Here is a 26172-nt window from a genome sequence, read left to right as displayed (position 1 = left end):
TGAATATGTTAATATTAATAGATCTCTTTTTTCCCATTTATGCTTTTCTTTACTTCAGAGCGACAATAGCAACATTGATGAATATCATATTACAGTATAGTATTATATTTATAAGATGTTAAACATTAAGAAATGATGTACATAAGCTTCCTTCGTTGTTCTTATGTCTAGATCCACATCTTTTGAATATCGCTCGTAGGTTGGTGCTTGATAATAGTTATCCGATTGCATCGCGTTTCTCCGCTTTTTAGCGCAATAAATGTCGTGACTCTGAGAGAAAGCGATGTCGAAGTGGTCCTGAGAGTAGCAAAGAAAGTTTTGAGCGGAGAAAGTTAATGTTGGGCATTTTGGAAACATTTCGCCATTATTAGATGTTGGCAGAAAGCGTTATAATCGATCGAACAGGAAATTCAGATGTCAAGAGGTCGCCACCATAGACGTCAGCACATGTATAGGAAATTATGATTGATTACAATAATTTTTAATTACAATAAACGTGTCGTTGACGTTCTATGCTTATAAATAAACATTTTTTGTTGTGTAAGGATCTATGTTGAATGGGTCAAGAGTATGTATTTAGACAAGAACAGTAAATGTGAGAGTGAATATATCACGTCACCTAATTCTAATTTGTTTTATTAAAAGTTCATCCAAACATTTATCTCTGTTCCAGATTTTAACTTATTTGTATCTTAATCGATTTTGACTATTTCATCATTCTATTCGATTGTTCATCTTTAACATTATTTCAATCTTTTTTTTAATGTTATATCTATATTTTTGTATGTTATATTTTTCTACACCATTTGCTACACGTGTTATACAAATCATTTACTAGAATTGTTATTCATAAAAATTCAAAGAAACAAGGAAGACTCATAGCATGCGTAGTTAGATATAACCATAAATTCGTTTTTATTGCACACTACTCGATGGCACGCAGGCATGTATATACGTACATACATAATATATATAGTTTGCGACGCTTGGGATGATTTCTTGGATCGTCCATTGCTCGACAAAGGAAAGGATGAGTCATCACTGCTAGAGCAGAACAGTTGACGACTTGAAGTTGCAAACTTTTATCAAGTGATTTCTACATGTGACTAATACTTGACCTTAACATTCAATCATTGAACCAGTTCTATATAGATTAGCGTATTGAATTATTCCTATGTTTTATTATCAGGATTAAATATTATCTAAATATCGAAGATCACTATTGTAAAATTCGATATAATGAACTCTAGGACAACACCAACAAAAATAAAATAATAGTATTCTGCAAATCCGGCAAACTAAAGAGGGAAATGAAGCTAAAATATAATGAAAACGAATTAGAAGTGTTAAAATACATGTACTGTATCTAGATGTTACTCTCACGTCCTTAGGGGCATTCGATAAGGCCTGCGAACAGTTCCTAGCAAAAATTAAACTGCTCTGTGGGAGTACTTTGCAAAAATGAAAATATTCAAACTAGACGACGCAGAGAAAGGTAAAAACGTAAGAAATTGGTATACACAAATGAGAAATATATTTAATAAAACGGGCTATAGTAAATTATACAACCAGCAAAGAGGGAACTTACCAAACATCCTAAAGAAGATCAGGAAGAAGTATACCCTAGAGGACAAACGTAGTATCTTAAATTCCAGTTATAATCCGATGTACAAAAGTATCAAGGATTTACAGGCATATAAATGTGAAGACTACATGTATTCAATTTCAACTGCCAATAAACATGATAAGAAACATAGCGCGGCTCAGACTAGTTGGAAATGCAGAAGCTCATTTAAGTAACAAAAACGACATGTTCTGTAAGATTAGGGACATGTTGCGATACACGATATGCAATAATTATGAACTTGAAACCAAAGAACATATACTGTACAAATGTCCAAGGAATCAGCGTGCAGATTGCATATTACAATGGAATACTCTGAGACACCGTGAATAAAAAAAAAAGCGAAAACAGTATATTATTTTAGACAAACAATATTGAAAATGGAAGTCTTTTATTTAAACTATTAGTTTTAAGGATGCTTAAAATATAAGAATAATAAATAAGAAAAATCTCTGTACCTACCGAGACAGAATCATAATAAACGACCATTATTATTATTATTTATTATTATTAAATTCGATGTAATATGCGGTTGATGTGGCATTAAATAACAGAATGTATGATAATAAATGTTTTAAATATTATAATTCTTTATTATACGCTAGCCCGTACTAGGAATAATAAATTCGATTTCCGTTTAAAAATTGATAAATGCGAAACGACACGATATAGATGACAACAGCGCATGCATTTTATATGATGATGTTCAATATGTTCCGAGAAAAACATGTTCAATAGAGTATTCTTTTCTTTCTTTTTTTTTTTGTGTTTGCATATCTCATCAATATGAATGCCTGCGATGAACACTGTGCATTTACGCGTATTTTTAATAATTTTATGATTTATGTATGCATATAAATGACAAAATATATAATAATTAAATATTATATTATATAATATAATATGCAATATACATATATAATATGTAATAAAACTATATTTAGTATAATAAACTATAATAGTTATTATAGTAATAATTATTAGTACATATAGCATAACTATATAAGCTTTATATTAATGTGGACTTTTTATTTATAAACAATTTATAATTTAAATCTTCAAATATTCGTTCGTTTTAATCAATTGAAATTTCGTTAATAAATGAAACTGCAGGAAGGTTTATTTTAAAATTGATGAATTGATGATTGAGCCGTTTTTCTGTAATCTGTACTCTGACCAAACAGTCGACATACCTAATCAAAAACAAATGATAGCGAATATAATTCTTTCAAATATATTTAAATATAATTCTAGCTAATATAAATCTCTGTATCCAACATACGGATGTGAACAACTTGTTTAAATGCGATTAGGTAGTATACTCGTAAATAATTATTATATTTATTAATTTATTATTATCATTGAATTAGATTGTTATAATTAAATGTATGTATTATTACGCTTAAAGCATTATTAAATTAATAATAGCTCTATATTTATATCGGGACGTATCAAAGTGGAAATTTAAAATTCAAGAAAGAATTACGTATTCGTGTTATCTTGCTTTCTTATCTCAATGGATAACTTCGCGTTAACGTTAGAATCTGATAATGATACAGCTATATTTACTGCAGTCCAACATAATAACGTTATGTTAATTTCAATTTATTTAGTTACATTCTATTTATCTTCAAATATCAAACATAAATTTTAAATAATCAAAATTTATTCAATTCTACAATTCTCTAATTTTGAAGGTAGAGTAAGCTCACTTATGACCCTGAAAAGAGGTATTAGACTAGGTAATTCTGGAAAAAGCTATTTGTGTAATGAATTCACATCTATTTAAACATCTAGAGACATGGACGAATTAAGTAGACCTCATTAGGATTTTTCAATTGATGGGAACGCAAACACTTCAATATTTCAAAACAAGAGAAGACAGATTTATATCACTTTCAAAATAAACCATCGATATTATAACTATACCTATATATATACGGGATGAGCCAGTAATAATGTCCACCTGAAAAAATTCGTTTATCTATAGACTTCGTTAAAAAATGATTGAAATAAGATTTATTGTATTCTGAAGTAAAGACCAGTATTGATCAGGTGAATATAGTTTCATATTTTTGTTATACCGTATATATCTTGATATCTTAAGGTGGCTCTGAGACTTTTAAATGGCTCCGTATATTTTTTCATAACATTGCATACACATTTATAATTTGTCAAATTTAACGCATGATAGATGAAAACAACATAAATGCAAGAATATCGCTTCGCGTCTTTTCGTATTCTACTTTCTTGTAGAGAATATCCATTTAGATTGACTGATGTTATAAAAAATATATGGTGCCATTTAAAAAACTTAAGGTCACCTTAATATCCCAAAAATATAAGGTATGTATTAAAAAGTCGAACTATATTCACCTGATCATCCTCCTCGAATACAACAAATTTTATTTCAAATATCTTTTGATGTAGTTAATACGTAATGAGTTATCTCAGGTGGTGATTCTTACTGTCTCACCCTGTATATACGACCATAATATACTATAATAATATATATCATAGAAATATATACTATATATACTAGAAATATATATGTATATACAGTAACTTTTTTATTATCAGTATTACAGAAATATATAAATACAGTAACTTTATACTTATATTTGTACTTTAATACCATGCCGTTATTACAAGAGCTTAAAATTATTTACATTACTAAAAAAGCAAATACGTATAAATTTGTCCTGGACAAAAATGCACTCTGTTATGGAAATGTACGATTTAGTGCAAAGTCATCGATTGTTCGTGTCGTTAATTCCATTTTCATTATTGTCTTCTTTTGTTCTTCGTTTCGACGTGACATTTATATTTGTTTATACGAGTAAATATTCCACATGGTTAAATACAAGAACAAAATTTTTCTCATGTATTAATGCAATGCAAATTAAATGATATAGAAAATTCAATCTTAAATGTTATGCATTAATAGAGTCTACTATAAGATCATTTTATAGATTAATACAATTCATAAAAGACTAATTAATATTGCATTTCAACCAATTTTGACAAGAAATTGGTACGATGAGTCAAACAGGATTAAAATATGACAAATTTTGAGTATACTGATTTACGAAGAATCACTGAACCATGTCGTTGACTACTATGGTTTCTCAGAATGTGTGAACCAATTTTTTTGTGAAGTTGGAGTCTCTTAAAAGAGCAAATATCTTTCAAGGAGAAATTCTCTTAAAAATATTGACATAAAAAGATCGTGTTAAATAATTTAAGTACAATTACTTCTGTTATTAGAGCGAGGATTAATGAGAGGAAATGCTTCGAATAGATATTATAGATAAATAATCTGAAAATAAATTGTAATATCAGTTCATTGGTGTCTCTGTGTTTTAGTTCGTTAATTTAACATTTGATGGAAGCCATTTAAGCTCATCCTATTTTGTCAGAAAGAATATAAAAAATAGAAACAATTTTTCCATTTTCTTATTGAAAAAATCCTATTAATCATCGTTATGATTATTAATTTGTGATCTATCTTTAAAACAGAATGTAACAAAATTCTACTTTGAAAATAGAGGTTATAGAATGTAGGCAATATAATGCAGAGAATAAAGAAAAATGGTCTTTTTCCTTAGTATAGAATGCGAAGAAATCCTATCTTACAAATAGAAGTTAGGAAATATAGAAAACATAATTATAGGGAATAAAACTAGTTTTTCCTTTCTCTTAATAGCAGGAAGCAAAGAAATTCTACTTTAACAAATACAGACTACATGTACAATGTAGACAGTATAGTATAGAGAGTGAAAAAAATGTTCCTTTCCTAATTGCAGAATCCAAAGAAATTCTTCATGGTATCAGTGGGGAATTCAAAGCTGGCGAACTAGTCGCCATAATGGGGCCTTCTGGGGCCGGGAAGTCGACTTTGTTGAACGTCTTAGCCGGCTATACGTGAGTATTTATTAGCCTAAGCCAAGGACGCTAAGAACATGATTTAGCGGCTTCTAGTTATCGGTACACTTGAACGTGAACGTACTGCGTATATACTGTTCTTTACTACATTAATATTCGTATCAAGAGTCTCAATATTCATGCACTTTGCCTTTTATGCTTTAACGATTATTGAATTTTCGCATGCAAAAAAGATTTTTAATGTTTCAAAAAGATATTTAATTTTATTATTGTTATTATTTATTTATCTTATTTAATTTCAGTTTCATCAGTCTAGAGATAAATTTCGCTTACAATTTTTTTCATTCATCCTCCCATACTTATAATATCTGCCTTATTATCGTTTCTTAATTAACTAACTAATTACTTGCTTACTTAACCAAAAGGATGTTTCATATACAATTGAAATCATTTACATCATATCAGTCAGAATCTTCTCACATTCTGTCCAAACTTGAAATATTTTTTAAAGTTAGAAAATTGAGTGGAAACTGACTGAAAGAACGCAGCACGATCAAAAAGATCGTTATCTCTTATACTATAAGGAATCTATTAATGGAACATATTGTATATTATATTATTATTATATTATCATTTATCTATTGATAAAATATATTATATTAAATTATCATAATACGATAATGAAGTACAATTACAATTTAACTCACATATTGCATTCGCTTTTTAGATGATTCATTCATTCGAGCACGAATCCACTATATATCATAGCACACGTAGTTACTCATAGAGGTATTTAAACACCTGTTATGGAAACTTATGTATTATGTGTTACATTGAATTCTCTCTTTTTTAAGTTATGATTCAGATATTTAAACTAACGCATCTAGACGACATAAGTATATAAAAGAGAGTAAATATTTACAGAAAAGGAGACACCTTTGTTTTCGCTGATTTTGAAATGTGTTGTAAAGCTCAATATTTCAAATAACTTTCCTATATATCTAACCTATACATATAATCGGCCGTCGGTATTAGGTTTCCAGCTATACGCAAAAATATCCCTCTGGTAGGTTTCAGTTTTCAAGCTGAATTGGGTTAGTATGGTTACTGACTGCAACAGCAGCAATGTTTTGTTATGTCTACCCTCTTGTTTCGTTGGACAAACCATATTAACATTAACCCGGTTTCCGCGCCGTGAGGTAACCGGCCAGCATTGTTGTATATTCATTACATGTTATGTATTCATATTATATATTCATGTTTATATAAACAAGTCTCGACACTAATATGTCAAAAGCATAAAAGAAATCATTCGAAAATTAAGTCGTGAAAAATCAACATGGAAGAGTAGAAAGGTCTCGTTACGCATGCGCAACATGCTGTAAATGCTTAAACGAGTGACATCTACTCATCTTTGTCTGTCTCACAGAACGTGAATTTTGTTATCTTTCTTGTTGGCTTTTTCATAACCCAATTTCAGTTGATTTTCCATAGCGAGTATCGAGACCTCTTTATATGACTAATCGCGACGAGATATTTTTATGTGCAATTCAAAAATCAAGGTTGGCTGCTGGTTATATGTATAGAAAAAGGTTATTCAAAATGTTAAACTCCACAATATATTTCAAAGATGACCTTTTCAGTGAATACTTACCCCCAAAAGTACAAAATATACATTAACTAATTGTAAGTAAAGCATATGTTTTTAGAAATCATTCTGTTAGCATATTTCTCTGTAGAAATACTTACATATTTAAAGATGTCACTAATAGTGAGCATTACAGTATGATTTCCACGAGTAATTGCTAATACGTTTCTCCAGAATCTGATTCTACTAGAATAAATACTAGGAAGTTTCAATTATATGTTAAATTGTACTGTGTACAACGTCGTGAACTATACGTGACGACCATCGAAGTCGACGATGACTATCTTAATTAATTTCTGGAACAGGAGGAAGTATCGCCTTAGAAATTTACTTTCCAGAAAGCTGTTCGTATTAATGATTATTATATAATGCATTAAGGATAATTAATGAGTCATGGATAATTACAAATAGATTCAGCTAATGTAGAATCAAATAGAAAAGGAAATTGAACAATTGATTTGGATAAGGAATTAATTATGAAAGTTAAATAATAACAGATAAAAAATCAATGAACTAGCTAATTATAAAATTAAATAACATAATTTATGGATTAACCATTGTTTTTATTATTAATTACGATTGAACTAAAGAAAGTAATCTAAACTAAAATTAATCTAAAACAAATCTTAAAATTAAAATTTATTAATTACCTATTAAGAAAATATTTATTTTAAGAATAATTAATAGTAATAGAAATAGTTTTGCGTTTTCTTTATTCGGTCTATCGATTACTATAAATGTGTAAATTTACCATTCCTTTTCCTTTAGATGTTTTAAATAAACATTTATCCCGAGGAAAGTATCGATCGTTTATGCAACTCATAAACAAATGGAAAATTAAATAAAAGGTAATTTTCAGCGGGAGAACGGGATTTTTCAGTATATATTTTGAAATATTAACATTTTCACATAAAAATGAAACATGGTCTAAAGAACAGTAAATATTATCCGAATGCAGTTAGATTGCGCAGCACGTGATTCGGAATGAGATTAAATATTAGTTGATTCAATAGTTTATTATACGAAGAAAATCTTGGCAATGAGCTGAAAACGATCATTGAATATTTTACACATGAATGCAATGTTGTGAGCTTTTTTACCAAAATTGATATTTGAATAAATATCAATTTTATTCAGTTTATAAATTTTTATTTATTATATATTTCAAGAATATTGATCATACTAAAATATCCAATACTATTCTAGGATATTCTCTTGGAAATTAAATAATCATATCTAATTAAATAATTATATTGTCATAAAAATTAAATAATCTTAACAATGCGATTGAATTAATTAGGAACAAAACGGTGTTCCAGAGTGAAAGGCGTTCGGGGAAAGATTCTAGTAAATGGAAAAGTTAGGGTACCGTACAGTGAGAGATGGAAGAGAACATCATGCTACATACAACAGGAATCCTTAATGAGAACAAGAATCACCGTGGGAGAAGCCATGACATTAGCTGCACACTTAAAACTTGGCTACAGTATAAATTCAGCCCATAAACATACTCAGGTTTGTAACCAGCTATACAATTCTAAACTACATATTCAAATGTTCTCCATTATTTAGCAACAAAATAATTTATTTGAAAATTGTGTAATAGAAAAATGTAACAATCCTGCAAAATTATGAATGATTAAAAACACATCATAAAGTCTTACAATTGCTACAAGCATTTCTAGAAATTTTTTAAATTACATTTTTGAATAAAGATTTCACATTAATTAAAGTTTCACATTATTAGAGCTTTAAAAATCTCAAAAAATTTTCAAGTAGTTGAAAAAATTAATGATATAAAAATATCTAATTTAATATTAAATTCAATTTATGCAATGTGGATTAATATGGCAATAATACATGTAGTGAAGGATAATGTATTTTTTGTTATCAGGTTTTGGAACTCTTAGAAATGTTAGGATTGAGCCATTGCTATGACACCCTTTGTGGAAAATTGTCCGGCGGACAGAAAAAACGACTTGACGTAGCTCTGGAGCTTTTAAGTAATCCTTCAGTATTATTCCTCGACGAGCCAACAACCGGTAATTACGAAATACTCCTGCACGAACACTAAGCACTAGACGTTGTGTTTAAGATGTTCTTCGAATTTTGCTTTTTACGTAATGCTATCAAGATTATGATTATAGATATGAAAGAAGGATGGTGTTATTAAGAAATAAATTCGAACTAGACACATATAAATTTATTTTACAATTTCTTAATTCTACATCATCGTGTATTACAAGAATTTCGAAAAACTTTTAATATTATTTACATAAAAATTTATATTTTTAAATTACAAAAGTTTACAAAATATGATATTAAGAATAATATTGTTTAATCGAAGTTTCTTTATGTAACCAAACATCTTCGTCTATTAATAGCTTTTTAATAGATCTTTAACTATAGATTCGAATTTACGTTGTTTTAATGGTTTTAATATCAGTCGCACATGGCAAATTTACGATAGAAAAAAAACCGGTAACGACGAACATGTTTGTTTGAGACAACACTGATAGTCAATTGCTACTAGTTGAATCCATTATAGGTCGTATCATAGAATGCTTGGAACGTTCCATCCTACAAGGTCTTTACTGGTGCAATACAGACGCTTCACAATAGCAAATACAATTTACTATACACAATTCTCATCCATCATTCTATTCTAATTCTACATAAATATCGATATATCAATTGTTAGTTTTAAGAGAATTCTAATAAAGAAATGTAGATTAAAAAGTTGAGTAACTTTAATTATAGAAAGTATAAGTAAACTAATAATTTGTAGATGTATATTATGCAATAGTATGATAGATTCTTTATGTTGTGGATATAAAATATAAAAATCTCCTGTCGGAGTAGGCGATGCAGCATTTTATGATGACTAACTTCAGTTTAGTATATTAGTCGCATCATTGCCGCTGATGCATGTTACAAAGCACAACAGCATTTCCGGGTATCGCCAGTTCATGTATCCTAGAAACATATAAAAATTATTTTTATAATTTAGCGATATCTTGACAACATATTAGTGACATACTAACTTTTATTGAACATAATTATTTAGAGCTTATGGTAATAATCCATAATATACATAACTAGATTTCGGATTTCTGCAACTATGCATATAAATATATAAAAATACATAGAATGTGTATACGAAAATATACATATAAAATATACAGAATAGAATATTCGTTATAGTTATATACAATGGGTGGAACAAATCTCTATGTAAGTTCTATTTTTCTTAGTTATGACCATAAAAACATAAAGCTGCATAAATATCTGCAGTCTGTACATAACGAAGCAAGATAATTTGAAACCTCAAATTATCTTCAAGACCTAGAGTTTTAATACTGAATTATAAAAGAAGACAGATACCTAATATGTTTCAGGAATCACTAAGTTCTTAATACTTATATCTTCAGCATTTCAATTAGTTCCACAATTTTTATCAGTAGACAATGCACATGTTTATGTTATATATAATATAAATATTATATATTATTTATTAATTTATGGGTTTATCCAAAGTACTGTATCTCCCAAGTTGTACTCACAAACATATAAAATTGCATAAACGTTTGCAGTCTACTTATAACATAAAAATTATTTAAAGATTTTATACAAATAACCCTTAAATTTTTAAAAATCTTGAAATTCTAAAAGAAATTCAAAAATTTTTTTTGTAATTTTAGGTTTGGATTCGTCTTCGTGCAGCCAGTGCATCGCACTGCTGAAGCGTCTTGCTAAAATAGAAAGGCGTACGATAATATGCACGATACACCAACCAAGTGCGTTGCTCTTAGAGATGTTTGATGCCATTTACGCGGTTGCCGGTGGATATTGCATATATAGGGGGTCGGTTAAATCTTTGTTGCCTCATATGTCCTCGATCGGTATTGATTGCCCGCCTTACCACAACCCAGCTGACTTTCGTACGTACAGCGGCATTCCTTTCGGGTCATTTTCATATTTACAGTCGAATCAGACTGTATGAAATGTGCACTCTGTTCAAGGTCATCGAAGAAAAGTCTATCACTACATTATGAAACTACATATATCAAAAGATGGCATTATGGATCTCTTTTTTATTAATTATTAATGTTATTATCGTGTTTATTTCTCTTTTTACAATTTTGATATTTTATTACTTACTTTATTTTTCACCTTTTAAATAATATTTATCTGTTATTTCTGTAATATTTCTAATATTTTACATAATGAATTATATGAAATATACGTACTGAGAATCCTATTGGCCTTGAATAGGCGTTATCTATTCACAATTTTGCGATGATAATAAAATTATAATACACCTGTGCACACGTTTATTGTTACAGTTTTAGAAGTAGCGATTGGAGATTATGGTGTTACTGTGGACAAATTAGCAGCTGCTGTGGAAACGGTGTCTAAAGATGACAATAAGGCCGTTACTTACGCAATGAAATCACAGTTAGAAGGTAGTTGTAACGTCTCCTTACTCACCTATATCTTTTTATATTCTCATATTTTCCACTTACTATAACTGTACATATCTATGAAGTTTCTTCTAGTATAACTGTACATATGTATGAAAGTTAATTCACTCAGAGCAAACATTAGGTTAACACAATATTGTGTTCAGGTACTTTTCAGTCAATTTACATTACATATCTAATTCTTTTTTTCTTACATTGTGGCTATGAAAGGGAATTCTAAAACTTCGTGTAATAGTTTTTCATTGATATATATTTCTTCTAAGAAACCTAGATTCTATAATAGTATGGAATTATTTAAATATTTATAACATTAGAATCACAAGAAATTGAATTATAGTATTTATAATATTATGATAAACTACGTATTGCATGGTCCTTGATCAATGCCCATTCGTGACCCCATACTTCGTTTTGTTAACATAGAAAGCGCAAATGAACCACCAACACCTGCAGGATTCATCGCACAATGTTACCTACTTTATAAGAGACAATTACTTTCCCTCAAAAGAGACTACACATTATTGGTAGTACGATTGTTGTGTCACCTGTTAATTGGAATAATCTTCGGCTATCTGTACATGGGAAGCGGTTACAGAGCGAACGGTGTCCTTGCTAATTACGTTTACCTGTACGGATCGTTGCTACTACTCGTTTACACGGGTAAAATGGCCGTCACACTTGCCTGTAAGTATTCACTACATTGAATTACTATTTTCAACTTTTATTATTATTAAAATCTTAAATTTGACAGAGAAGCTTTAAGTGTTTCATTCTTTTTACTGAAATAAAGCCTAGGTTTCAGGTCCTAAAGTCAAATTTCTTCAGTTGTGCATAAACATATGAATTTGCATATGAACATTTTACTTATAAAATTTATATTAGGTAAGTATATGATACACTAAGATGTATACATATATATGTATAATACATTAGTGGGATTAAGAACTAGGAAACTTTCTCCCCTAAACTACTTACCAATCTCTCTCTCTCAAGAGCTGTTTCTCTGTATTTCTTTTTTTAAAATCAATGATCAATATCTATACTAATTTGTATATATTAAGTACTTTGTTTCTTTCTTTTTTCTCAAATTACCTGTAATTCCATTTCCATATAACAGGTTTTTTTTAAATTTGTTCTTTGCATATTTAACAGTTAGGCGATGTACTTTATGAACGTCGACATCATAAAAAATTTAACTTGTTTTAACGTTTTTCTCTTGGAAGATTAGTATAGTATGTATAACCGAACTTTATAAAATTGGAACTTCACCTTCCTCATTAACTGAAATATTTAGAGGAACCAAATTCTGAAATTGCTCAACTTTTTCCTAATATTAACTATGACTTTTTGGAGAATTTAAAAATTATATTTAACTCAGCTATTTATTAAGGATTGTCTATTAACATTTCAGTTATGAAGGAGAGAGTATAATTTAATTACTGTTAAATATATTATTAGATTACTAGATAATATAATAATGTTAACCCTTTGCGCTCCTATGTCGAATGTGACTCGACATTAGTTTTTATCTCAGGAGCTCCTTTGTTGAGTCCCTTTTTTTTTTTAATCTTTGTTTATTAATTCCAAGTTTTTTACATATTTTTTTTTTACATGATTTTTTTTCCAGAATAAACTGGATTCTAATTGTAGGGTGGTACAGGCAAAAGTACCGATACGCGACGGTACGACGTAGCCATGCATTATTACATTTTTTTTTTTTTTTTTTTTTTTTTTTTAAGATTATTATTGTAACTTAAATTTAAGCCGCTGTTGCGCGGTGCTTATGTACGATATTTTAATTTATGTCCTGAAAGCCTGGACGCAAAAACAGGACAGTTCGCTAGCCTATTAGGGCGGGGGTGGGAGAGGATGGACTGGGAGGGGAGGGGCCTTTGTTGAGTCCCACTCGACATTCTTTCAGTCCCACCTTTTTTTTGCGAAACGTGTGAAAGAAAAGTAGGATTGCATCCTGGAAATTGTTTCAAGATCATACGCTTAAAAATTACAAAATACGACAATAATGTAAATAAAACTGCTATTTAAGTGAATTTGTTTCTTCCTTTATTTATTTAAATTGTTCTATTTTTTAGTTAAAGTAAATTTCAAATAAAACACTTAAAAGCGTTGGGAGCTGCTGGTAACGAAATTGAAATAAAATTCGGAGTGCAAAGGGTTAAATAATTATTAAAAGGAAGTTACATAGTAACGAAGAAGAAGGAATAGCGCAGTCCAGTTTTCACGGTTTGATCTTTCCTTTACATTGCTATAATTTTGCGCCATCAGTGATGGGAAATGTAGGTCAAGGAAGCATGGTGTACGATCATATCTTAGGCTAAGTCGCAAGTCGTAACGCATAGGAGAGTTAACAGTACCTCTAGTGGCCATTCACTCCTATCCGCTATATGTATATTTTTTGCTTGTTGACGTTACCCGGTCGTGTCGACATTCCTGTTTTACCAACATATACTTTATCTTCTTGGTTATTTGAATTGTAACCATAAATGGTTGCCATTGCCCTAGTCTAATCAATTTATATGCTTCCTTCTTCTTTGTTTATTTTTCCTTTGCCTTTTCTTTTTAGAAAGCGTTTCAAGGTAGATTTGATCTAAACTACAATATCTGAAAATGAAAATAATCTCTATAACGATAAAAAAAATATCCAAAAACGATGCAATAAAAGCATCAAAATAAATTGCTCTCTGATTTGAATTTTGAAGTTCAAAGACTATTTTGTTCCAATCTTGATTAGAGACTAATTCAATTTAGAATAATCATAACAAGTATCATACATAAAAATATAACCTCATAACATGTACATAATGTACAAAATTACTCAAACTAGAATACTCGTTATAATATCTAGGATGTGAAATAAATTTCTGCATAGATCCAATTTTTTTAATTGCGTTTGTAAAAAATATAATCAAAGTAATTATAATTTCAATTTGTATTCAAAATATGATATGAATTTATAGTGTTTGAATTACTTTTAGTTCCACAAGAAATGCGGATACTCAGCAGGGAACACTTTAATCGGTGGTATGGGCTAGCACCGTACTATATCAGTCTATTGCTCGTCGAAATACCGTTCCAAGCAGCCTGTGCAGCGACCTATTTGACTGTGAGTTACTGGTTAACAGGACAACCCATAGAGACTCCTCGCATAATTTCTTTCATGGTTGTCAGCATAGCCGCTAGTTTAACAGCTCAAGCGTGGGGATTTTTTATTGGCGCGACCACGCCAGTGAAGGTGTGTTATTATAATAGCCATATGAAATATTTTAATAATATGACAATAGCCATATAAGATGTTCTAAAATATTTAATTGATTTTGCTAATGTTTTTGTCTTTTGTTTGGAACTACATTACACATAAATAATTCATGAGGAATAAAAGGCTCTCTTTTTCTTATGCAATATATGGACATTATGCGAACATAGATGCACAGGATCTAGACTATCGATTTTTCAAAGCTTGTTAAAATATAATTCCTAAAACTTACGATGTATTGAGTTTGATTAATTCGTTACGCAATATTAATCTTCACAATAATATCCTGAAATATTGAAAAGTGAAATATTGGATAAATATTAAGAGAGAAGGAAATCTTTATTGATAGCTTATGCATCATTTTATTATACAGATTTCTCAATATTTTTGAAAACCAAAGTAAAAGATATAAGAGGTATTCTTTCTAAAAAGAGAATTTTAATATTCAATCTTTTTCTGTTCCTAGATCGCGGTATTCGCAGGACCCATAATTGCAGTGTTATTTTCCGTATTCGGGTTCTGTATTCGTTACATGGATACGCCCCAGATGTTCCGGTGGATGTTTCATATATCATACTTTCGTGCTAGTTTCCACAGCCTGTTACACACTGTCTACGGTTTCGATCGGATGGACTTGAAATGTGACGACTTCTATTGTCATTATAAGAAACCAACACAATTCCTTAAAGAAATGGAGATAGTCAACATAAGCGTCGCGAACAATCTCATTTTAATTATTGGTATTGGCGTCTTAATGCATTTATTAACTGCCAGTGCTCTTTGGTGCAAGCTTAACAGAAGATAAGAACTACTTATTTTCTATCTTTGATAATTCAATATCGTTATCAGCCAATTATATGCGATCTCCTTTACCATAGAAGATAGCGCTGAAAAAGTTCCTCCAGGACCTTGTAGGAACGGATCGAAAAACGTTGAATTTTTTGTACCAAGAACAAGACTTTTCTTCATAGAGAAATTTTATGAAAGACATCTGTTGAATGAACGAAAGTTCTGAAATGTATTTCTACAAAGAACTATGGAAATTATCTATTAAATGTTTATAAAGTAAATTCTTTTGCACTGTACTTATGAATTATAGAAAAATTTTGTTGAAATCTTAACATTTGAAAACGTGTAAAAATTATGGATTAGTTGTCGATAGCAATCTATGAACTTAATCGTACGTACTATTAGCAAGTAGAGTTTCTAGATGTATCGCTACACGTTATTCAATAATTATCACGTTATTCCGTGATTGCCGGGATTATTACCTTATTGTACGTCTTTTTTATCGGATCTCTTATATCAGAGACTTTCGTAAGAAATGAGTCACGAAAGCTTTAAAATGTACTGTAGTCTCGAATACCTTTAAGAGTTACATAAATGTAATGTAGGATGCACACAATAGCTAAGAAAAAATTCTATTTTTTTATCACGTTTTCATATATTACAATGTTATTGATAATGAGTCTAATGGTATTGATAATTAGATTGCAGATTTTTATGCGTTCATACAGAACTTAAAGATACGGAATATATACATAATATACAAAAATACATAAATATTTAAAATAAAGTACTCATCGTAATCTTCAGTAGATGAAATAAATTATATAGATTCTATTTCTTGTATTCATAAAAATATAAATTTGCATAAAAACTCGAGATCTATTGATGATAGTATATTAAATCATTCAATATACCACTTATATGCTACGATTAAAAATAAAATCGACGATCTATGTTAGGTGTAATTATTGCACTGTTCACGATACGATTAATTTGAAAAATTAATCGAGAATCGAGCAAGTTATCAATTTGAAACATTGGAAGTGATATTGGAACAAATTAAGCACTTGGTTATACTAAAAGTATATGATATTATAGAAATTATAATATTAAGATCAGGGCATTGTTTATATCATTTTCCAGTCAGTAGGCGATGATTTTAAAAAGTTATCCTGTGCTTATTTTGCTTATAGCAGACTAGAAAAATTGTTGGATTAATTCCTCAGAAAACGTCACGTCTTTTTTTCTATTTTTATTATAACAGATCTAACTATTCTCTGTGATATATTTGTTAGACATTTCCATAATTTTACATAAATAGCAGTGTGTAAATGTAATTTTATGTAAATTAAAAATCTAGAATTAATTCGTAAGAATGAACCGTGACAATTTTAGATGTTTATTGAAAAATATATTCCTATTACAAAATATTTGATCTGTATCAATATTGAAATCGGAAGTTTCAATTATATTTTTCACTATTTCAACACTCCTATATTGTATTTATTATTTGTATAAATATCTTTACTTGCGGAAGGATAAGTTATTAATTTATATATGATATTATACAATAAGAAATAAAAATGTTTATGAATAGGTTCTGTCTATTATTCATTAACTTCTATAATAATACTTATCTTACTTATTTACAATTACATTACAACAAAAAAATGTCTGTACTTTTCTTGATAGCAAGTGGAGATAAACAGAATTAAAGAAAATGTTACAATCAAAACTTGCATCTTTTTTTATATTAAAAAGAAAAACTAATAGTGATGTAGAAAGAAAAAGGGCTATTTTATATATTTAATTTTTATTTTATGTTGTGTATCCAATCTGTTTCTATACTCGGATACATTATTAATTTTTTTTCTTTCATTAATATCATATACAGATAAAACACTAATACATTTCCCCTAATCTATCTTAATTGATATCATAAAGTGATCAGGGGAAAAGTGATAATTTCCTTTCGCATAAATTACATAAGTTTAAGATAAAACTATACCTCATCTCACAAGCGCGCGCACACACATATCTTTGTTTTCAGAGTTAATGAAATCTACAGGAAACGAATTTCAAGAGATCATATGAATACCAACAACTCCATAACAAATTTCTTCTACAAATATAAATACAGATATATATTATGATTACTGTTGTGTGTAGTGTTCACTATATCAAGAACATGATACAATCAAACAAAACATACAAGAAAAACATGAAAAAAATATACTGTAATAAGAAACCATACTAAAACGGTGCAAGAGTATTGATACCATGCTTTTAACGTGAATAAAAAATAAGAATAGATTTTCATGGCGATAATACACTCTTCCGTGTTATAAATGTTTATTGAACAATCTTATAATGAACACACACAATCAAGTACTGTGTTTTATTAATGATACTCTTCTAAAATAAAAAAGATAATTAACATAACTTGCCACGTTAAAGGGATCAATAGTCGTCACAGAACAATTTAAAAAATTTTTAGTTATATTTTTAATTCGTTAAAAATTTCTGTAACCAACAGAAATACATTATTAATTTTTATAACGTGAATTTATCAAGGATTATGTATTCGTAAACATCTAATGTAAAAATTGTATTTTAAGAAAATACATCGCACACTGAATTTTTAGGAGTAATTTGTTATATTTTACAGTATGATAATTTATATATCATACCATACATATTCGTTATTTATAAAAATTTTACAGAATAAATATGACATGACAAAGTACAAAAGAAACTATACATTAAACATATATTCATAAATAACTACTGAACCCTTGTAACAGTGGTTTATTATAATGAACGCTTTTACATACAGTTCTACACACGCATTTAGTGACGCATTACAATTTAACATGATCTTTACCAAGATATATGCAATGAAAATCTTTGAAATATTCAATTTTCGATTACTTCCATCCATAAAACAAAGTAAAAAATTTTTTTTCAATTACGAGATTTTATACGAGACTCGTCGCTTAAAAACTTTTCATTCTTATTCATAATCTGCAAATATATACAGAAGTACATAGCATAAAATTTACTATTTCTTCTTTGATCCTCAAGAATTCGCTGAATGACATCATCCTGTCTTTAATAATCTGTCGAATGCAATAAATTATTCTAACTGCGTGTAAATACAAGAGAACAAGAAAAACACTACGCTTTTTTTTCATTATGCGTAACAAATTCTGAATTTGTATTAGTTCGTTACTAGTTAGTTATACTAGTTACGCGATAAATAGTTAAAAACGAAGCTGCTTTAATTATAGCCATGAATGAATGAAACGCGTCAGAAGGACGCGTAATTTGTAACACTGTGATTTCCTTAATTCCCTTCTTTTGTCGAAGAGATATTGTAACATCAATATTGTATTTCTTTTTCATTCGACAATATTGAAGCAGAATTTACTAATCTTCATTACAACGAATCCAATCAATAAACGATGACATACTTAAAAATAAGGGAGACATTAAAAAAAAACGACGAAACGAAATAGAAAGAAAGAATAAAACGAAGAGAAATGAGATAATGAGACGAAAATGAAGAAAAGTAAAAATTTATCAAATTTGGTCTGTTCTTAATAACGTATACGTTTAGAAAAGACCAAATGATTAGGTACAATTGTTTCGTATATGGTATGTACAATAAATTGATTTGTCTCTATCGATTATTTACAACGAATCGTATATAATTTTTCGTTCTAATCACAATGTTTCGACTGTTTCACCTTTCTTTGCGCCTCCGATTCATCCTCCGTGCCATACAGATGATACCGGTGCTTCATTTCGGTCGCAACAGACTTCAATAAAAATCAATCGAAACAATAAAAAGTCAACATAAGTTTGTGATAAAGGAATAAAATTATAGATAAAACATAACACGACAGAAATAAAAAAAAAGTCAGGTGAATCGTATAAAAAAAGAATCCTATTTCTAAAAATCCTATCAAAGTATTCACGGCGGAATAAATTAGTTTGTCACTAAACTCACCAAACGTGACCGAACTCTTTTTGGCATATCTTCCTGTAAGCTGTATATGTCATTTCGCTTCAATGGAAGTTGGGAACCATCTTCAAAAATTACCTAAAATTTCAATTAAAAACGTTAATAATATCATATAATAATAAGAATTAAAAGTGCTACTAATAAAAATTAATATTAGGATACTTTTTTTAGAATTATGAGTTACTTACAGTATACATGATCCGGTGATTTGTACCTTCGAAAATACCATTGTACAAGTTACCATCTGTCCACTTCACAACAACTTCAGCTCCTTGTTGCGGTGGATTTCCAGGATCATAATTCTGTAAAGAAGAATAAAATTCCACTTTAAGATAAAATTCATATAGAAAATGAAATTAGAATGTACAATAAGAACTTACCATAATATCTGATGGATATAAATCATCGCTGAAGCTGTCATCATTGAATGTCACCATGTAAAATAAAGTATCATGTATGGAATCTACTTTGGCTTTATAATATCGCGTATTTCGATGCTTTGCCCAAACAGTTTCCCCCTGTCGAAGCGGTGGTATTTTTTCTTTTCCATCGTCATGTCCGTCACACGTTACCTATACATAACTCCCATTATAATTTCAACATAGTTTAACATATATTTGATTTTTACACATATATACTAGTAGAACTCTATTGGAACGATTATCTATTTTATGTAATGACCGATTAACTGAACTTTTGGTAGTTGAATTTACTTATGTGAACGTGAGTTCCTATTATGTAAACGAAAAATTATAGATCGTGAGGAAAATTGACGAACTCGTATTATATGAACTCTAATTATATAAATTGTTTGTCCCCTAACAAATTCAGATAAATATAGTTCTACTGTATATTGTTTATATATTATATATACTACACCCTTATCCTCTGTGATGTATATACCTGAAGTTCAGGTGAATTGTATACGGGAATCGTAAACGTAGCGCCAGAGACGAGACCACAAGACGGATGAAACAGATTGCTACAGTGACTACATTTAAGACATGCGCCATCCTTCTGTCCACAATAGCAACACTGTTGTTTAACATTATCTGGTTTGATGGTCAATACGTTAATGGGGTCCTTATTTATAGCATCCTTAAAAGTAACTCCAGGTAATAAAAGAGCACATAGTATGTGTGCCCAATTACCATCGCTGGTTCGCTTAAGAGCTCCTCCCCGCATAGGACACAAACAACACATCTACGTAACGGTGAAAAGTAATTAGAAAGTTTGTTAAGAACAGAAACAAGACTATGGTTATCCCCAGCGATTTTCAACATTTTTTATCATACGTAAATTAATTACTAAAATTTTGCGGTATATATTTGCGGATTGAAGACAGAGCATTCATGCCGGACAGCTATTGTTTCGGGTCAGTTTTTTATTCGACAATCTAAGGAAAATGAGATCAGTGATTCTAGCTAAATAGTTAGGCATTGCATGTTTTAAAAATTCGTGGCATTCCTATGAACATCGCATGGAACACTAATTAAAAATCGTTGACTGCAACCATAGTCTATCTATACAGAATGGAAATTCCACAGATACGCACCACCTGTGTTTTACCAGCCTTGCACTTATCACAAGCCCAATTTCGTAGATCTGTAGGTAATACAGTGATTCCATAACAGGAGGCATGAACCGTGACATGACACTCTCTACAACGTAAAATCTTATCATTTTCTGGTTCAACGATTTGTTCTTTTGAATTGGCAACGAATATATTCGCAGATACCTAAAAAAAACGTTTCAATAATATTTCTTCTGGATATTTGTATTGTCAAATGAAGAGAAACTCTACTTACCCATATCGGTGAACTTTCTGGTAAAACGGTGGGCTTACAATATTTCCAGTCTGGTGGCATTAACCTGCCATGTCCATTACAACTTGAGGTAAACGGTGCGCAAATGGCACAGTGAGATATTTGAGCACTCCAATAATCATTGAATGCTTTTAGTAAATCATTATTTGGAACAGTAGGATACAACATGTCCGATATATGTCCTGGTACCATTGATACACGATGAGACACCAAAGGTGATTGATCCACAGAGCACGTGACTATATTTGACTCCTCCAAATTCGACGTTGCTGCAACCATTTTCATCTCTGTGGATTCTTTTTTCCTAGTGGTTGATTTCTTTAATTTTTCTTTTAATTTCCGTCTCGAACTCGTTAACTGTTTCAATGGTAGTGCATTGCTACTCTCTAAACTCTTTTCTATATTCTGAGGTTGCAGTTGATCATCAGCTACCTTCACGTTTGAAAATTGTTCCTCCTGTTGCGAAGGTGAAACAGTAATCGATTTTTGAGAATCTTGTAAATCCGTGCTGGAATGATTTGTAGTGTACTGTGTACCAGTATCTAATGTCGTGATATTTATATTTTTGCCAATAACTTCCAATGAACTGTCCACTTGCGTCGATACGGTTTTTACATTGCTAACGATCGTACCTGCGCTCTTAAAAATCTTGTTACAGATTTCTTCCTTTTGATTAATTGGCTTTTTTATAAATAACTGATCTTGCGATTTTGGTATAATCTTCACGAAGGAACTAGCCGTACTTGGAACGGAAGTAGAAGTCTGCAAATATTTTTTGTTAAAATCGATCATCATCGAAGGCTGAGAATTTAATGCAATGTTTGTGCATTTTGAAGTTGTGGTCAAAAAGAATGTATTGTTGCCCGATAAATTTAGCGGGGAAGACGAAACAGAGACTTCAGGTATTTCTGCGTTCGTAACTGTTGAATGAACTTGCTTGTCGTCTCTTATATCCTTCAAGAAGAACACGCTTTTATTACTAGTTGACGGTTGCCAGAATTTGGTTGCTATCATCTTCGATGTATCCGTAGAAGATCTTTTTCCTAATGGCTGTGCCAAAATTGTATTTTTAGTAAAAATACCTTCCAATCGTGGTATCTGAATGGCGCATGGAGTTACAGATTTTGAAACTTGCACGCGTTTCGTTCCGTTCCCTACTTCTTGAGATGTTTCCCTCTGTAAAATCGGTGGCTTAGGGAAATTAGTGTTTAAAAACATTATGCTTGGTCCCGAGAGTTTAGGTTCTTGTAATTTAGCGATAGGCCAACTCTTTGGTGAAATTACTATGCTTTTGGGTGGTACATGAGTATCGCTCTCTGCTCTAATAGATTTCTCAGAGCTAACCTTTGGAGATACTTCGGTCGCTGGTATATTATATGCTGATTTCAGCACACTCAACCTAGGAGCTTTTATGATGTCTTTTTTTGGGTAATTAAGTATCGACCTTTCACTTATAATCGTTCCTACACTTTTGCAGCTTGTGTAAATGCCAGGTTTTGTTTCTTGCATAGTGATTTGAGTATCCCCACTGATGAATTCAGATTCCACAGCTTTGTCAATTTTGTTAGCAGCTTTCACTTGATCCAAAGAAATATTCTTCAATGGAATTTGCTTAGAAAATGATGGCTTTATTGTAACTATGCTATCTTTCTTTGTACTCTTCGCATACAAATTTACTTGCTGTTCCATATCATTTTCCAAAATCTCTGTTTCTTTTGTATCTCTATATGTTGGAATTGCAACTTGACCGCTATTTGTAATATTTATAACATTCTTCTCTTTGATGGGACTCATATTAGTATCGTTATCAGCAAAAGTCGTCGTTCCTGATATATGGTTACTGGTTTCTTTATTAACTGTTGAAGATTTGTGTAAATTAAGACTTGGCATAGCCATAAGTTTCCGTTGTACGTCGGCGTCAGATACATCCAAAGGCTCGTTGGTATCGAATATAGACACATTCAAACTTTTACGTTTAGTTTTATTTATGTTCTTTGATTTAATCTTCTTTGGCTCTCCATACTTAGAATGTTTTCTCTTCTTCTTCACTGGTTTTTCAGCTCCTGAAAAGTCAGATTCTTCTTCTATTTTTATGCTTCCAACGATATTGTCACTTGTTATAATGACGTTAGAACTGCCTGGAACTACGTCGCTTTCTAATTGAGCACTTTGCTCCGCAGAAGGCAAGAAGTTATAGCTTTCGTCTACTTCCTCTTTTATTTCAGTCTTTACTGTAACTTCGTCAGTAATACTTTTATTGTAATCTTTCTTGGACTTTGATTTATTTTTATCTGCGTTCTTTTTCTTCCTTTTCCTACTCTTTTTACGATTGTAACCGTCATCGTATACAGAAGCCTCATCAACATCCATTTCTCCTGCTTTCAGCCATATATCTTCTAAAACTTCCAGCTGTTGTTCATCTGGTTGATCATATGCTTCTTCTAATTCTAAATCTTGTAACACTTTCTTAACATCTGGTGGAATATCAGAACGGTTTACTAATTCTTCCATGTCAACATCCGGATTTGTTGCCATTATATTCTTCTTTTTATGTATAGTGTGTCGTTTATTTTTTGGAGCAGCGTTCAAGTAACTTTGTGGTAATTGTCCATTGCTACTATTACTACATAAAAGATCCATTTGAGAAGGCATAGGCGCGGCTGTTTGTTTAGGATCTTCAGGATGAGGACCTATATCTTCTCCACGTAACCATAATTCATATCTTTCTGGTTGAAAACGTCTCACGAATGTGTCCATAGATATCTTAACCATATCTGTACTACAGGTACATTGTATAGCCCTTTTACCATATTCTACCCATCGTGGTGCAGCGAAATTTGTGGATTCAGCGCAGTTGAATCCATGATTGAAACCCGCATGGTATCCATAAGGGAAAGTGATCATAATTTCTCCAGCTTCTTGTGTTATTTTATTGTATGGAATAGAATGTTGTTTCAATATTTGGGGAGAAATGAGAGACATTTTATGACGCAGAAAAGCCCGACAACTTTGATAACTTGATGGGAAGTAAAAACTAGCTAGTCTCTCTAATCGTCTGCCGTGTTCTGGTGGTATAGCATACCACGTTTTTGGAGCTCCAAAATGTAAATAATTTATTGAATACAAATCCATATCCTCTGTATGCCAGGCAAACGTAGTTTTCCACATCCCAAAATACAAGTATGCTGTATTAACACCATCGATAGATATACCATAATCTTTATTCACATAATCAAGTATTGTTCCCAAATGATTAATATTCCACTCTTTCACATCTGGATCAGTTAACGAGCCAGATACATCTGCCCCATATATCGGTGCAACATATGTTATATTCTTCCAGTACTTCCTCTCTAAGTCTTCGTAATCAAAGTGACGAGGAGTATTATACCGTTCAGAGTTAGCCAATTTCCTATATTCTTTAACAGTCATTGATTTCTTCTGTATGTTAATTTGCTGATAAAGACCTTGTTTGCCAGTTACAACCTGACAAATTGGTGCAGGAATTGTGAGATCCATATCATCCAAGTTATAGCCTCTTTTTCTTGGGATCCACTCAACTGGAGGAATTACTTTCGCCAAGCCAGCCTTGTGAGCTCCTTTACTTTCCATGTATTCCACATACTTGGTAAAATCTTTGAACTCTTCATAAGTGGGTCTAAAGACCTGGATACGGGGAGTTCCCCGTGAGATATTGCTAACCATTTTTTCCTCAATTTATCCTGCTGAAAAGGAAAAAAATGTGAATCTTTTATATTTTATGACATTTTTCGAATTAGTTGATTCAATTAAAACTTTTATATTGGTATTAAATATTAAAATAAAACATACGAATATATTATGGCCACTCATAAATATGTATTACTATAAACAAAATATATGATGTAATCTTCCAAATAATTCATTCAGAAATTTGCAAAAGCCTGAATTATAAATGTATTGTATAAATAAAATTGTAAGAATCATGACATATAAACATAAAACCAAAACACAGTTTCGGAACGTACGTTCCGGCTATTTAACAATAAACAAACATTTACAAAACAAACTAACATAGTACTACAAGTACGGGAAAAATATTACGAATCTTTTCTGTTCATTGATGTTTTCGCAAACAACAACATTCAAAAACGGGAAGTAAAAAACATAGTACTATATTTTTGAGACGATACGTGCCGGAGATGCATAAACAAAATGGATGGTATCTATTGTCAAGAAATTCTTCTTAAAATAACTTCTCTACGACTTTCTGTTAGTTTTCAGGAAATGGATTGATACATCATTAAGCACCAAAAACTAATTTACGTTAATGATTTGTATCATATGTTTGATTTTTAAAAAGGGATTTTCACCTAAGGATAGCTGTGTTCACGAAATCTCGTGTTGGCAGATATGTATATTGACCGACACAAATCAACGTGTTTCTAGGTTGTACGATTTCTTCACAGCGTTGTTAAGTATGATGTGTTACTTACATTAAAATTGGACGTTAAAAATCACCTTTTCTGTATAAACACCATGTTCATCCAAATATCGTGGTGGATTTCACTACTTGACACATCAACCGTCGTGCCCCGCGCGTCTCATACGACTAATAAAGATGGCATTCACTGTTCTA

The 26172-nt window shown here is 30.6% G+C and overlaps 2 protein-coding genes across 7 annotated transcripts in view; one reads left to right on the top strand and one right to left on the bottom strand.

The window, feature by feature from the left end:
- Positions 1-15982, top strand: part of LOC126918335 (ATP-binding cassette sub-family G member 1) — a 35580-nt gene extending 19598 nt beyond the window's left edge. The window contains exons 3-10 of one of the 3 annotated variants that reach the window (XM_050726114.1): positions 5431-5548; positions 8477-8672; positions 9052-9199; positions 10859-11098; positions 11504-11623; positions 12065-12325; positions 14635-14891; positions 15379-15982. In XM_050726114.1, the coding sequence (XP_050582071.1) occupies positions 5431-5548; positions 8477-8672; positions 9052-9199; positions 10859-11098; positions 11504-11623; positions 12065-12325; positions 14635-14891; positions 15379-15717 (1679 nt within the window). In that variant the 3' untranslated portion in view covers positions 15718-15982. Of the gene's footprint in view, positions 1-5430; positions 5549-8476; positions 8673-9051; positions 9200-10858; positions 11099-11503; positions 11624-12064; positions 12326-12436; positions 12524-14634; positions 14892-15378 lie in introns of those variants that run through there. The other 2 variants (XM_050726124.1, XM_050726134.1) reach the window with 2 other exon arrangements.
- Positions 15983-17063: 1081 nt separating this feature from the next.
- Positions 17064-26172, bottom strand: LOC126918298 (lysine-specific demethylase 4C-like). Of its 4 annotated transcripts, none has more exons than XM_050726014.1 (8): positions 26030-26172; positions 21537-25279; positions 21284-21466; positions 20632-20931; positions 20109-20300; positions 19917-20030; positions 19714-19806; positions 17064-19522 (listed from the first exon to the last, which is right to left on the bottom strand). In XM_050726014.1, the coding sequence occupies exons 2-8, from the start codon at positions 25257-25259 to the stop codon at positions 19424-19426; spliced, it is 4704 nt and encodes a 1567-aa protein (XP_050581971.1). In that variant the 5' UTR covers positions 25260-25279; positions 26030-26172; the 3' UTR covers positions 17064-19423. The 4 variants fall into 4 exon arrangements, with proteins under 4 accessions (XP_050581971.1, XP_050581979.1, XP_050581986.1 ...); XM_050726022.1 differs by having other exon boundaries at positions 21537-25276; positions 26030-26161; XM_050726029.1 differs by having other exon boundaries at positions 26055-26158.

The sequence above is a fragment of the Bombus affinis genome, chromosome 1, assembly GCF_024516045.1.
Source record: "Bombus affinis isolate iyBomAffi1 chromosome 1, iyBomAffi1.2, whole genome shotgun sequence".
NCBI classification, from domain to species: Eukaryota; Metazoa; Arthropoda; class Insecta; order Hymenoptera; family Apidae; genus Bombus; species Bombus affinis.
This window is presented reverse-complemented; position numbering and strand designations above follow the sequence as displayed.

Bases quoted from the DNA above. Each gene is read 5' to 3' on its own strand.
- LOC126918298 (XM_050726014.1), bottom strand. From the start codon at position 25,259: ATGGTTAGCAATATCTCACGGGGAACTCCCCGTATCCAGGTCTTTAGA. The intron at 21,467-21,536 runs GTAAGTAGAGTT...CGTTTTTTTTAG, and splicing joins CAGAAAGTTCACCGATATGG to GTATCTGCGAATATATTCGT. The intron at 20,031-20,108 runs GTAAGTTCTTAT...TCTTCTTTACAG, and splicing joins TATATCCATCAGATATTATG to AATTATGATCCTGGAAATCC.